The sequence below is a fragment of the Bufo bufo genome, chromosome 4 (assembly GCF_905171765.1).
Source record: "Bufo bufo chromosome 4, aBufBuf1.1, whole genome shotgun sequence".
NCBI classification, from domain to species: domain Eukaryota; kingdom Metazoa; phylum Chordata; class Amphibia; order Anura; family Bufonidae; genus Bufo; species Bufo bufo.
Genome location: NC_053392.1, coordinates 355,661,620 through 355,673,672, shown reverse-complemented (window position 1 = coordinate 355,673,672; position 12,053 = coordinate 355,661,620). Strand labels below are relative to the sequence as shown.

General features: G+C 35.5%; 1 protein-coding gene across 1 annotated transcript; it reads right to left on the bottom strand.

Annotated features, from left to right (window-relative positions):
* Positions 1-1,433: 1,433 nt before the first annotated feature.
* On the bottom strand, positions 1,434-9,896 carry GJA1 (gap junction protein alpha 1). The gene is made up of 2 exons (XM_040429078.1): positions 9,774-9,896; positions 1,434-5,536 (listed from the first exon to the last, which is right to left on the bottom strand). The coding sequence occupies exon 2, from the start codon at positions 5,518-5,520 to the stop codon at positions 4,384-4,386; it is 1,137 nt and encodes a 378-aa protein (XP_040285012.1). The 5' UTR covers positions 5,521-5,536; positions 9,774-9,896; the 3' UTR covers positions 1,434-4,383.
* Positions 9,897-12,053: the final 2,157 nt, after the last annotated feature.

The window sequence follows — 12,053 nt, the reverse complement described above, 5'->3', positions numbered from 1 at the left end:
ATATATAATTAAATGTTAATAAGACAGGGCTGTTTGACCTACTGTAGAAGCAATGGCTGCTCACTGAGACGACATATGAGACCTGGCAATTCAGTCAGCCAGTCAGATATCCTATCAGTACGTTTGGGGTCTTCACTTCCAGAGTTTGTCCATATTGGCCTAGATACAGTTTTACTAAGGAGAACTTTAGACATATGTCTGACCTGGCCTGTAAATAGCATGTAAAAAATAAAAGAAAACACATTATTATTCTAAAAGTGGCATATTATGTTATTATGCTAGGCCCGAAGACCACTAAATTATACTTTCTTTCTTCAAACAGTAATTTCATAAGAGATGGGTTGCATCATGTGTTCAATTTTTAAAGGGATATTCCCATCTTATAGAGTTATGGCAGACCACTTTTTTTATATCATCACTTTATGATTGATGAGTGGTGTGCCCACTTTAGAGTCTCTCTTTACAGTGATGCTCGGACCACCCACTCTTCCTGTTTGCTGCAGCACAGCTACATTGAAATGAATTATGCTGCCCACATTTCCCTGTACAGCCAGGTGTCTGGAGGTGCTACAGTACAGGGAATAACGGGGAATCGGCACTGTGGGAGGCCCTTTTGTTCTCCAGATCGGTGAGGGTCCTAGAGGCTGGAACCCACCAATCATAAAATGATGGCATATCCTAGCAATATGCTATAACTTTATAATATGGGAATGCCTTTTTATGAGTTGAAGTATAACAAGTGTTAGTAGGTTAATCAGACCCTAAGCTCATTTAGACCAGTACACCCTTGTGCACTCAATGCAGTATATAGAGGCAATGATAAGATAATTTGGAGCTGCTGTTACGCTTGTTGATGTTTTCATCATTAGCCTAGATTCACACTAGTGTTCAGAACTCAGGTTGGCTGTTCTGGATTTGGAATTGCCAGAAGCTGCCTGAAAGCCCACTGGCCACATCATCTATAATGGAAGAGACCAACGGAGATCCAGCCGCAACCTGGCAAATATGCCTAGTTGTGGTCCGATCTCAACTTATAGTTAATGGGACTGGCAGGCATTCAGGCAGCTTCTGGCAATGCCTGATCCAGCTCTGACACACTAGTGTAAAAGATTTTTGGGTGAATGATTCAATAAAGGACTGCAAAATAAATATTGTGTTGCCTTTTATATTGAATATACACCCTTTTTTAAATATATTTTGCCAGTAATATGTCAAATTAACTTTTTATGCCTGAAAACCATTTTTCGAAAGGCAAACAAAAAACAACTCAACAACATTTATTACTAAAGTAGAACTTTATTGACTAAATTTAGCACTTTGAAAACCATGTGCTAATGAACCATACATGCAACAGAGCTAAAACTAGCAGTAGTTTATGGAAACATCAATAACAATGACTCCAATTACTCTTGTGTACGATAGATAACTTTCTCTTTTTCAAATATTAATAGTCATACACACTTCACCCTATCTGGATCTTTATTTCTAGAGGAAGATAATGGCACTGTGAATATTAAGTAGAGACGTTTAACCCCTAGTGCTCTACAATTGTGCACTCAGTGAATTTAACAGTTGTGGGGTTTACAATAAATTAGCCAGAGGTGTATTAATGAACGAGTATTTTTCCAGACTTGCATTCTAAACATATCCCAAGTGCAAACATTACAAATGGTTGGAAGCAACCAGATCATAATTAATATTACAAATTGAGTCTCTTCAGAGTAATAAAGCCTAGAGTACAGTACATAATTACAAAAATAAATTCACAAAATTGGGCTCTTCAGGCAGAAATGTATTTCCTCCTAGATGGCTCTTCTTTGTATATTTCACTCTATGCTTCCCCATTATTTAAGGGAATGTATGCTTACATGTGCAGTATTATCAAATGATAAGTAGCCTATAAAGCTGGTCACACACATTACACTTAAGTTGGGCAAGCCATCTAATGTATATAAAATGCTCGGCCAACAGGAGCCAATCATATGCTACGTAGACTGGATCGAACATACTGATTTTCAACAGGCTTGATCCTTTACTCTAAAGGGAGATAAGCCACCAGAGGTGTTTAGCAATGTATTTCCCACTCCCCATTGAATACACATGCCTGCCGAACTAAGCATGCATTTGTATAGAGAGTTCACTAGGAATAGCTGTCAGCCAACAGCAGTTAAAGTTAATGGGGTTGTCATATATTGTAATATTGATGATCCTATCCTCAGCATGTCATCAATAGCAGACCAGCAGGGGTCCAGCTATCCTGAGGGTAGGTCATCAGTATTACTACACTGCACAACCTCTTTAAGTTATACTGTAGATTCCTAGCAGAGTCTATTGATATGATTAGAATATGGGTTGTCCCCTTGTAGAAAACTTATTTTCAAATGACTTGGCTCTTCTGTATTGTATATCTCCAAGAGAAGTACCCCTTCAGTCCACAAATAACAGATCCTGAGCTATAATGTCTATGGCATGGAAACCTAATATTAAAAAAATGGAATGAAATACTTGAGACCTTATATTCCGGGGAAGGTCCTTAATCAGAAGGAACATGACATATATAAACATGCCTAAAAAGGCATTTGTCCAAAGCTGTGCAAAAAAAATAAAAAATGCCCCTTTAAGTAATGAAAAATAAAGGGACACAGTTTCAGAGTATTCCACATTCTTGCCATAGAGAGATTTTTTGAGATTCTAGAAAATGGTACATTTATCCTCTTATCACGGCCCATGCAGCTCTATAAGACTTCTTTCCAGCTCTAAGCAAACAAAGTATTTTACAGTACTACATTATCACTATCATTCAAGCTTTGTTGATTACAACATCAAAAAATTAAAACATTTATGCAATAAATCTATTTTGTCTTGGTAAAAGACAGATAAAACACTAACAACATTACCACATGCTGATCGAGTAAATTCTTAATAGAATACACGGAAAACTATCATTCTGTATCAAAGAGAAAATGAAAAAAATTTTAGGACTCTGTGCTTTAAAGGCACAAAACTCTTGTAAACACTACATTTCTTGCAATACAAGTAAGCCTCCAAATGATTCCCAGCATCTGATAGGCCCTGACCCTATATCTTAGGGGTTACAATCTATCTTTTGAAGGGCAGTGTTGCCCAAGGGTGCTGGTTATAATGACACAGTTTCTCTACTATTGGGACTCAAGATACACTGGTGATCTGAAAACTATTAAACAATTATTATAGATGTATGCATCTCTGAATATTGTAAATAAAATAGGCTTTCAAAAGCATTTTACCCACTACTCTGTCACGTACCTAATTTCTGTCCTGCTCAAACTTTGGTCACATCCTAATATGAGCACACATTTGCAGTGAATGTAGGCACTTGTTTATGGTCCCTGAAAATGGTCGCGGATTTCAATTCAATTTTAACACTTTCAGAAAGTGTCAAAGTGAAAACATCAGGAAATCATGCAAAAGTCTAAAATAAGTCTTATGAGGACTTATCTGGGAAACACACTACAGGAAGTACTGTACATTCTCTGCAGAACAAAGTAGCTGTATCAGTTCCATAAGTTTCTGTAGTTTTTCACCAGAAAGAATAATAATGTAGTCATTTATTTATAACGCCAAAATTATTCTATTTTTTATGACATAACACTTTTTGGAAATTTAGGAAGCAAAGGTTCAGGATAATGCTACACATACATGGGTATTAAAACTACTGTCAATAACCTGCTCACAGTGATGGCTAAAACTAAAGTGACGACTGCAGAAATAAAATGAGAAATGCTGTGTGAACCTTAAAATATAGTATAATGTCCTTAACAATTCAACATAGTGGTCATGAAGGTAACCCATGGTATATGATCCAAAAGTAATGTTACCTGTCATACTGAACACTCAACTATAATTATACCTACCATGGTGCTACCAATCTAATGCTTTGGTTGAACCTAAACAACCTTCTTTTTAAGATTCAAATGGGTTTACAAACAAAGAAGTGATTAACCATGAAAACTAAAACTTTATCTGCTATTAAAAAACACATTTATTTTAGACCCTTGCTATTGACTCTTTTTATCAGCATTGTCTCCAGGTTAAACTCCAAACTGTTCCAGGCAGTCAAACTATGATTAAATAGCTCATGAGAAATTCCTCTTCATGCAAGTAGTATGGGATCCACCATCAGTTTAACAATATCTTCGATCATATGGGTAGTTTTATGTTTCATTGTATGTTACTATGCTTTGATGAAATAAAGGATACAATCGTTTACTTAAATATCAATGTGTACCTCCCACATCATGAAAAAGTAATTTTAAAAAGTCTATTAGTCTGTTCAATTTCTCTTTTGAGACTGTGAAGTACCTCCTCCATGGAACAAATTTGCCTTCTAACATAGAAAGTGAGCTAGATTTCAAGGTCATCAGGTCTTGGTCTGCTGCTTGCATGACTGCTTGCTCTGCTTGAAGGCCTATGGTCCAATATACTGAGAGGTTGCATTTCATGTCCTGGTGCTACTTTCTTGCCATTCTGGTGATCATCCGGAAAATCAAATGGCTGTGCATGAGTGTTTGAAATAGTGCTTCCAGCTTGGCCCATTCTGTTTTGTTCTGCACTATAATTAGCCCAGTTTTGTTCACTTGCTTGCTTGTTGAAATTACGACAGGAGGATTGATTTCTATCTGCAGTAACAAGCTTGTAACCTGGTGGTGACATAGGTGCAGTTGGAGAAGAACAACCATTAAAATAAGCGTATTTAGGAGAGCCACAGTCCTTTGTAGGATTTGCATCACTTGTGGCGGAATAGGGATCTTTCTTACCTTTAATTCCATCTTTGACATGTTTGAAAGTGACATAAAACAACTCAATAATATTCAGTCCTAGAGATACTAGAGACACCACCAACATAAACCAAATAAAAATGGTTTTCTCAGTGGGGCGAGAAAGAAAGCAGTCAACTTGATGTGGGCAGGGGTCTCTTTTGCAAGTGTAGATAGCCGCTAGGCTAAACCCATATAGGTACCATTGGATAACAATGAAACCAACTTCAAAAATTGATTTAAATAAGATGCTGATAATATAGGTACGAAGTAAGCCACCACGCATTTTAACCTTCCCGTGTTCTTCAAGACCATATTTGAATTTCTTTATTTCAATTTGCTTGAGGTAAATGTCCACATTACCGCCATCATTTTGAACCATCTTAAGTTCTTCCTCTTTTCTGTTGAGTTTTTCTTCCTTACGCATTAAGTAAAAGACATGAGCCAAGTATAATAGAGTGGGTGTTGAAACAAATATAATTTGAAGAACCCAGAATCGTACATGGGAAATTGGAAATGACTTGTCATAGCACACATTTTCACAACCAGGTTGTTGAGTGTTGCATGTGAATGCTGACTGTTCATCTCCCCATGCTGACTCTACTGCTGTCCCTAGGAGAAGGATGCGGAAAATGAACAAAACGGACAGCCATACTTTTCCTCCAGCAGTGGAATAGGCCTGGACTTTGTCAAGGAGTCTTCCTAAGGCACTCCAGTCACCCATCCTTCAAAGCTGTAACCTACAAAATAAAATATAAAATTTGCTTTAAGACTTTGTCAAAGTAGAAGACAACACCTTTATGATTGGGACTTTAGATAACATTCAAATCTCAAATTCTGAAGACAGAAGTAGTTATGATAGAGATTTGGTGGAATTTTTAATTAGGTCTTTATATTAAATGGTAAGTGTTTTGGTTACGCAAAGTGTTACGCTTAAGTGGATTTTATATATGGCTTGTTGTGTTGACCTTCTGTATATAGTAAATTGCCAAAGACTTCAGCACATAAATATAATAATGAATAGCTTTTAGACGTTTGCATGAAAAAAAAAAAAGAATATTCCACTTTTCCATACTCAGCAGATGGTTACTCAGGCAATTTCTTTCTTAACATGAACCCTCACATGACTCATAATGACCACACTAACATCAGGAACAGAGAGATAACTTTTACTTGAATACGTGAAATTTTTATGGATAACTATATTTGGATGCTAAAATTTCAATGTATTATATAGAACATATGAAATTTCCATACATTAAGATACCAATAAAAATGAAGAAAATTAAATGCCATTAGGAAATCAAAGCAATTCTAAAAAAAGATATGTTTTTTGTCAATGAATAGGAACATTGAGGTTTAATACAGATAACGATGGATCTGTTGAGTAAAAAATACTGTTCACCATAAAGTTAATGCATGGCGAAAATATGACCTTGAACAATATGGTCAACCACAATGAGACAAAACTCATTATTTGTTGCTGTTTTCCAGATAGACAGGCAGATAGATAGATAGATAGATAGATAGATAGATAGATATTAGATAAATGGATGGATGGATACACATACTGTTTGATTTGGTTATCTAGATCTGCTTTTAGGTCTTGTGTGAAAATCTGATGTAGTTTCAGGTCAAATTTATGCAGAAATATAGAACATTATGAAGGGTTCACAAACCTTCAAGCATTAGATAGATAGCTAATAATAAATTGATGGATGGATAAATAGATAAGATAAATAGTTGAATGGATATATATATATATATATATATATATATATATATGAGATAAATAGATGGATGGTTAGATAGACAGTCAGTGGATGGATGGATAGATAGATAGATAGATAGATAGATAGATAATAGATGGATAGGAAAAAGATGGATCAATAAATGAGCTAGATAGGCAGATGATAGATAGATAGATAGATAGATAGATAGATAGATAGATAGATAGACAAATGGATAGATGAATGGGTGCATAGATAGATATTAGACAAATAGATGGATAGATAGATAGATAGATAGATAGATAGATAGATATGAGATAAATAGATGGATAGATAGATATGAGATAAATAGATGGATAGATAGATAGATAGATAGATAGATAGATAGATAGATATGAGATAAGTAGACAAACGGATGGAAGGATGCATAGATAGATAGATAGATAGATAGATAGATAGGCAAATGGATAGATGGATGGATAGAGAGATAGATAGATAGATAGATAGATAGATAGATATGAGATAAATAGACGGATGGATGGATAGATAGATATGAGATAAGTAGACAAACGGATGGAAGAATGCATAGATAGAAAGATAGATAGATAGATACAGATGCAGCTGAGCTAAACTTGATGGTTAAAGCAAGTAAAGAATGGCAAGAAAAAGTTGACTGACTTTTAAGTGGATTGCAATGGCTGTTGTCACAAAATAACCGAGATAACACTGTGCTATGTAATATCAGAGTCAAGTTTAGCTCGACTACATCTGTACTATATATGAGATAAATAGACAGACGGATTGATCCATAGATATATAGATATGAGATAAATAAACGGAAGGATGGATATTAGATAAATAGACGGTTGGATAGATAGATAGATAGATAGATAGATAGATAGATAGATAGATAGATAGATAGATAGATAGATAAATAGATTTGGTCACTTGCACACTGATATTTTAGAACTGTGTCAATTTACAATATTTCCTAATGTAACAAAACACCCCTATTTCCATATAAATGTAACACATTACTGTAAATTTAAAGTCAGATATACTTGCAGGAGTTGCAGCCAGTTGAAATATCAGATTGATAGATTATTTTCACACACTAAAGTACATTGATCCTTTACTTTACAATGGAAAACAGTGATTTATGAAGAAAAAGAGTTAGACGGACTGATGTATAGCCAGGATATACAGTATAATGCAATATGTACAGGTTAGAAAGTTCTCTGGAGTTGAAACTTGAAACACAACATATTCTAAACAGATGTGATGGCAAAGCACACTGAAGCGCTGTCATTTGTAAATGGAAATCAGAGGATGTGTAGCTTGGGGCTCGATGCCCCTTTCCCCTTATAACCAACATTGCAGAGAAGAGAGATGTGGGCATGAGCGCCACCATACAATAAGCCTAATAACTGCAAAATCTTACTCAGCAGGATTAGCAACAATTAGCGCCTGAATGCACAAGCAAGAAAATTCTAAATCCTGCAAATTCTCACTACAGGCAGCAGTAAACCTGCCTCATTGTGTTTTCTTCTAGAAAAGCTGCTTCAGGACATTAAGAAAAAAACTTCTGTTCTTGTCCTACTTTTACAACTGATTGAGTCTACTAGTTGTCAGGACATACAGAGTGGATTAAGAAGCAGTCTCACTGCAATATTGGTTTTAGCCCTAAAAGCACTTTGACTGAAACATTAATCCGAAAATGAAGGTATGTGGTTTACTAATGGAATGTAGTGAATAAAAACGATTGCAACAAGTAGAAGAGTTTTCACAAGCAGCAGAGCTGGGTCTGTCCTAGTCTAGCTCACAGTGATATGGCAATGTCTGAACTCCTGGTTTTCATAGCGATGCAGGTAACTCCAAAGTCAAAATTATCTGTAAGGCATCCCAAGTAATGGCAAGTATGCAAAGTATTATACTAACATTTAATCCTGCACTTTTGGAAATGCTCCTACAGTATGTGATGAAAATAAACTATCAACCTACACAGTCATTTAATAAGTAAAAAAGAAAATCATCTCACAGTCAAAGTAGCAACATGGCATGCATATGATAAATATCTACAGCATGGTACTATGGCATGATACAATCCATACAATACCTACAGCTGTGGAAAATATCATATTTTAAAATCAACAAAATAGATAAAATAACCAATGTATTAAGTTAAAGTTATGTGTATTTTCTTTTGTTATTAGCTATGCTATTTTCAGCACCAGCAGTAGTTGGCACAGTATTATAATTGATCACAGACTACAAAGAGCTAAGAACACAATCCAGCTGGCAAAGAGAATGCCCTAAATACCACTATATGAATGGCTGTCACTTAGTGTTCAAGACAAGTTTTCCATTATAATTATCCAGATACAAGGATGGATGGATGGATAAATAAATATGAGATAGATAAATAGATAGTCGATGTGAGACGAATATGATACAGCAGATAGACAATAGGTGTAAATGAATTAGACATAGAGATATAGATAGATAGATTTGAGATAGATAGGGAGATAGATATGAGATAGATAGATAGATAGATAGATAGAAAGGAGATTGATAGATAGATAGAAGATAGATAGATAGGAGATAGATAGAGAGAGAGAGAGAGAGAGAGAGAGAGAGAGAGATATGAGATAGATAGATAGATAGATAGATAGATGATAGATAGATAGATAGATAGATAGATAGATAGATGATAGATCGATAGATAGATAGATAGATAGATAGAGAGAGATATGAGATAGATAGATAGATAGATAGATAGATAGATCGATAGATAGATAGAGAGAGATATGAGATAGATAGATAGATAGATAAATAGAGAGAGAGAGAGATATGAGATAGATAGATAGATAGATAGATAGATAGGAGATATATTTGAGATAGATGGGATTCAGATAATAGATTTGAGATAGATAGGTAGATAGATATAATAGATAGATAACAGTGATACGTTATGAGGCACAGGCATGGTCATTATATTGTCAAATCTCCTTAATCTTCCTGCTCTATGCATTGGAATTGACTGGCAGTCTGGCACACGTTGCCCAGTTTTGCACAGCTAAGTATAAACAGCAAAATGATGCAATCAACTCCTTCATATACTGTAAAGTTTCTTGTGAGAACCTATGAGAATGGTTTACTAACTATATACTTTCCATTCAGAAACACACATAGAGCACGATAAAGTATACAAATATAGAACAAATATGGTTGAAGACTATCACAATACCTTTCAGATCCAGCCAGAAGAAAACAAACTCCAGGGAGCTCTTGGAAGAGTGTGTGTGTCTTTTTAAAGTTTAAAAGCCTGTTGCTCACTGCAGACTTCCTTCTCCTACAGAAGTTGCTGAACTTATTTTTCCAGCTGAGACACTCTTTCAAGGCTTTTAAAAAGTTTGCAATCCTCAACTCCGCCTTCAGGGTGGACAGTCTGGGAAGAGAAAGGAGGAGTGAGGGTAAGTAAGGAAAATAAAGAAGCATTTTCTTTTCTCTTGAATTGTTTGTGCCTCTTCAAAACTTTCTCCTTTCACATAAAGTAGGTGTCATATCACAAAGGTTTACACCAAGTGACACATTTAACTGAGCTACATCTGACAATCTCTGTCCTACACCAAACTAAAGTAGCACTTGAATTACTATACACATAGCCATAAATGATTCCTTTGCTCTAGACCAAAAGTGTAAATATGCATATCCATGCATTTGTTACTCTCACAATTATAATAGTATTATTACATAGCTGGGTTTCCTCACATTTGAAGGATAGGAAAAGTCCAGGAAATCAAGTCTAATCTCATGATTAAGCCTACCAAATATTTATTGTATCAAAATAGAGAAAAGGGGCTAAAAAAAAGTAACACACTGCTTAGAAATGACTGTACCAGAATATGAAATGTTCTTATTTTTTTATCAGAATAACACATCAACAATGAAACAGGTTGAACAATTCCAAAGTAACAATGAAGATGTCAGTGATACTAATGGTTTGAGTAAATAAACAAGGAGCAAATATTACATTGTCTACTATGAGAAGACCCAGTTTGTGTGACCCAAGAATGAACTCAGACTCAAGACTCCTAGATTTGTTCACACCCTGCATCAGACACTTAAATCAATACAGAACCCAGACCAGAATCCTGAACAATTTAGACTTTAAATCAGACCCTGGAATGAATTAGATCCTAGATCATACACCCAAGTTAATCAGTAGTTTTGAGAGAGCATGCTCGACCGAATACCAGTTTGGCTCTAACATCGCTATGCTCGGCAGATGGCGGTACTCGGCCGAGTACTGCATGTACTCGAGCGCAATGCTCTAGTCTCCTCACCACACGTTTTGTGGCTGCTAAGCAGCCAATAAACGTGCAGGTAAGTACTGCCCTCACTGTAATGCCAGTAGCCATGTTGGCTACTGGCATTACAGCGATTGCCTGGCCGTAACGAGTCATCTGGTGCTATATAGCACACGCTGACGCGTGTGTGTCTCATTCATAGTCAGGGAGAGCTGAGCATAGGAAGGGAAAGACAGTGTATGGAGGGCAATTGAAAATGTTTTCTGCACAAAAACGTTTCAGAGACCCAAAAGTCCTTGTAAGGACTATTGTGTGTGACAGCAGCAATATATGTTTGTAGCACAACCTGCGCAAAATTGCTCAGTGTTAGGGAGAGCTGTGCATAGGAAAGGACAGACAGTATAGGCAGTGTAAAAGGAAGATTTTTATAAAAAAAAAACTTTTCAGAGACCCAAAAGTTCTTTTAACCCCTTAGGGATCTGGCTCATTTTCACCTTAAGGACCAGGCCATTTTTTGCAAATCTGACCAATGTCACTTTATGTGGTGATAACTTTAAAACGCTTTGATTTATCCAGGCCATTCTGAGACTGTTTTTTCGTCACATATTGTACTTCATGACACTGGTAAAATGGAGTAAAAAAATAATAATTTTTATTTATAAAAAAAATACCAAATTTGCCAAAGATTATATAGTATATTTTTTATGTTATTCACCTGAGGGGTTAGGTCATGTGATATTTTTATAGAGCAGGTTTTTACAGACGCGGCGATACCTAATATGTTTAAATTTTTTTTATTTATGTAAGTTTTACACAATGTATTCATTTTTGAAACAAAAAAAATCATGTTTTAGTGTTTCCATAGTCTGAGAGCCATAGGTTTTTCAGTTTTTGGGCGATTATCTTGGGTAGGGTATGATTTTTGTGGGATGAGATGATGGTATGATTGGCACTATTGTGGGATGCGTATGACTTTTTGATCGCTTGCTATTACACTTTTTGTGATGTAAGGTGACCAAAAATGACTTTTTTTACACCGTTTTTTTTTTTTTTACGGTATTCACCTGAGAGGTTAATTCATGTGATCATTTTATAGAGCAGGTTATTATGGATGTGGCAATACCTAATATGTATACTTTTTTAAATTTATGTAAGTTTTACACAATTATTTTATTTTTGAAACAAAAAAAATCATGTTTTAGTGTCTCCATATTCTG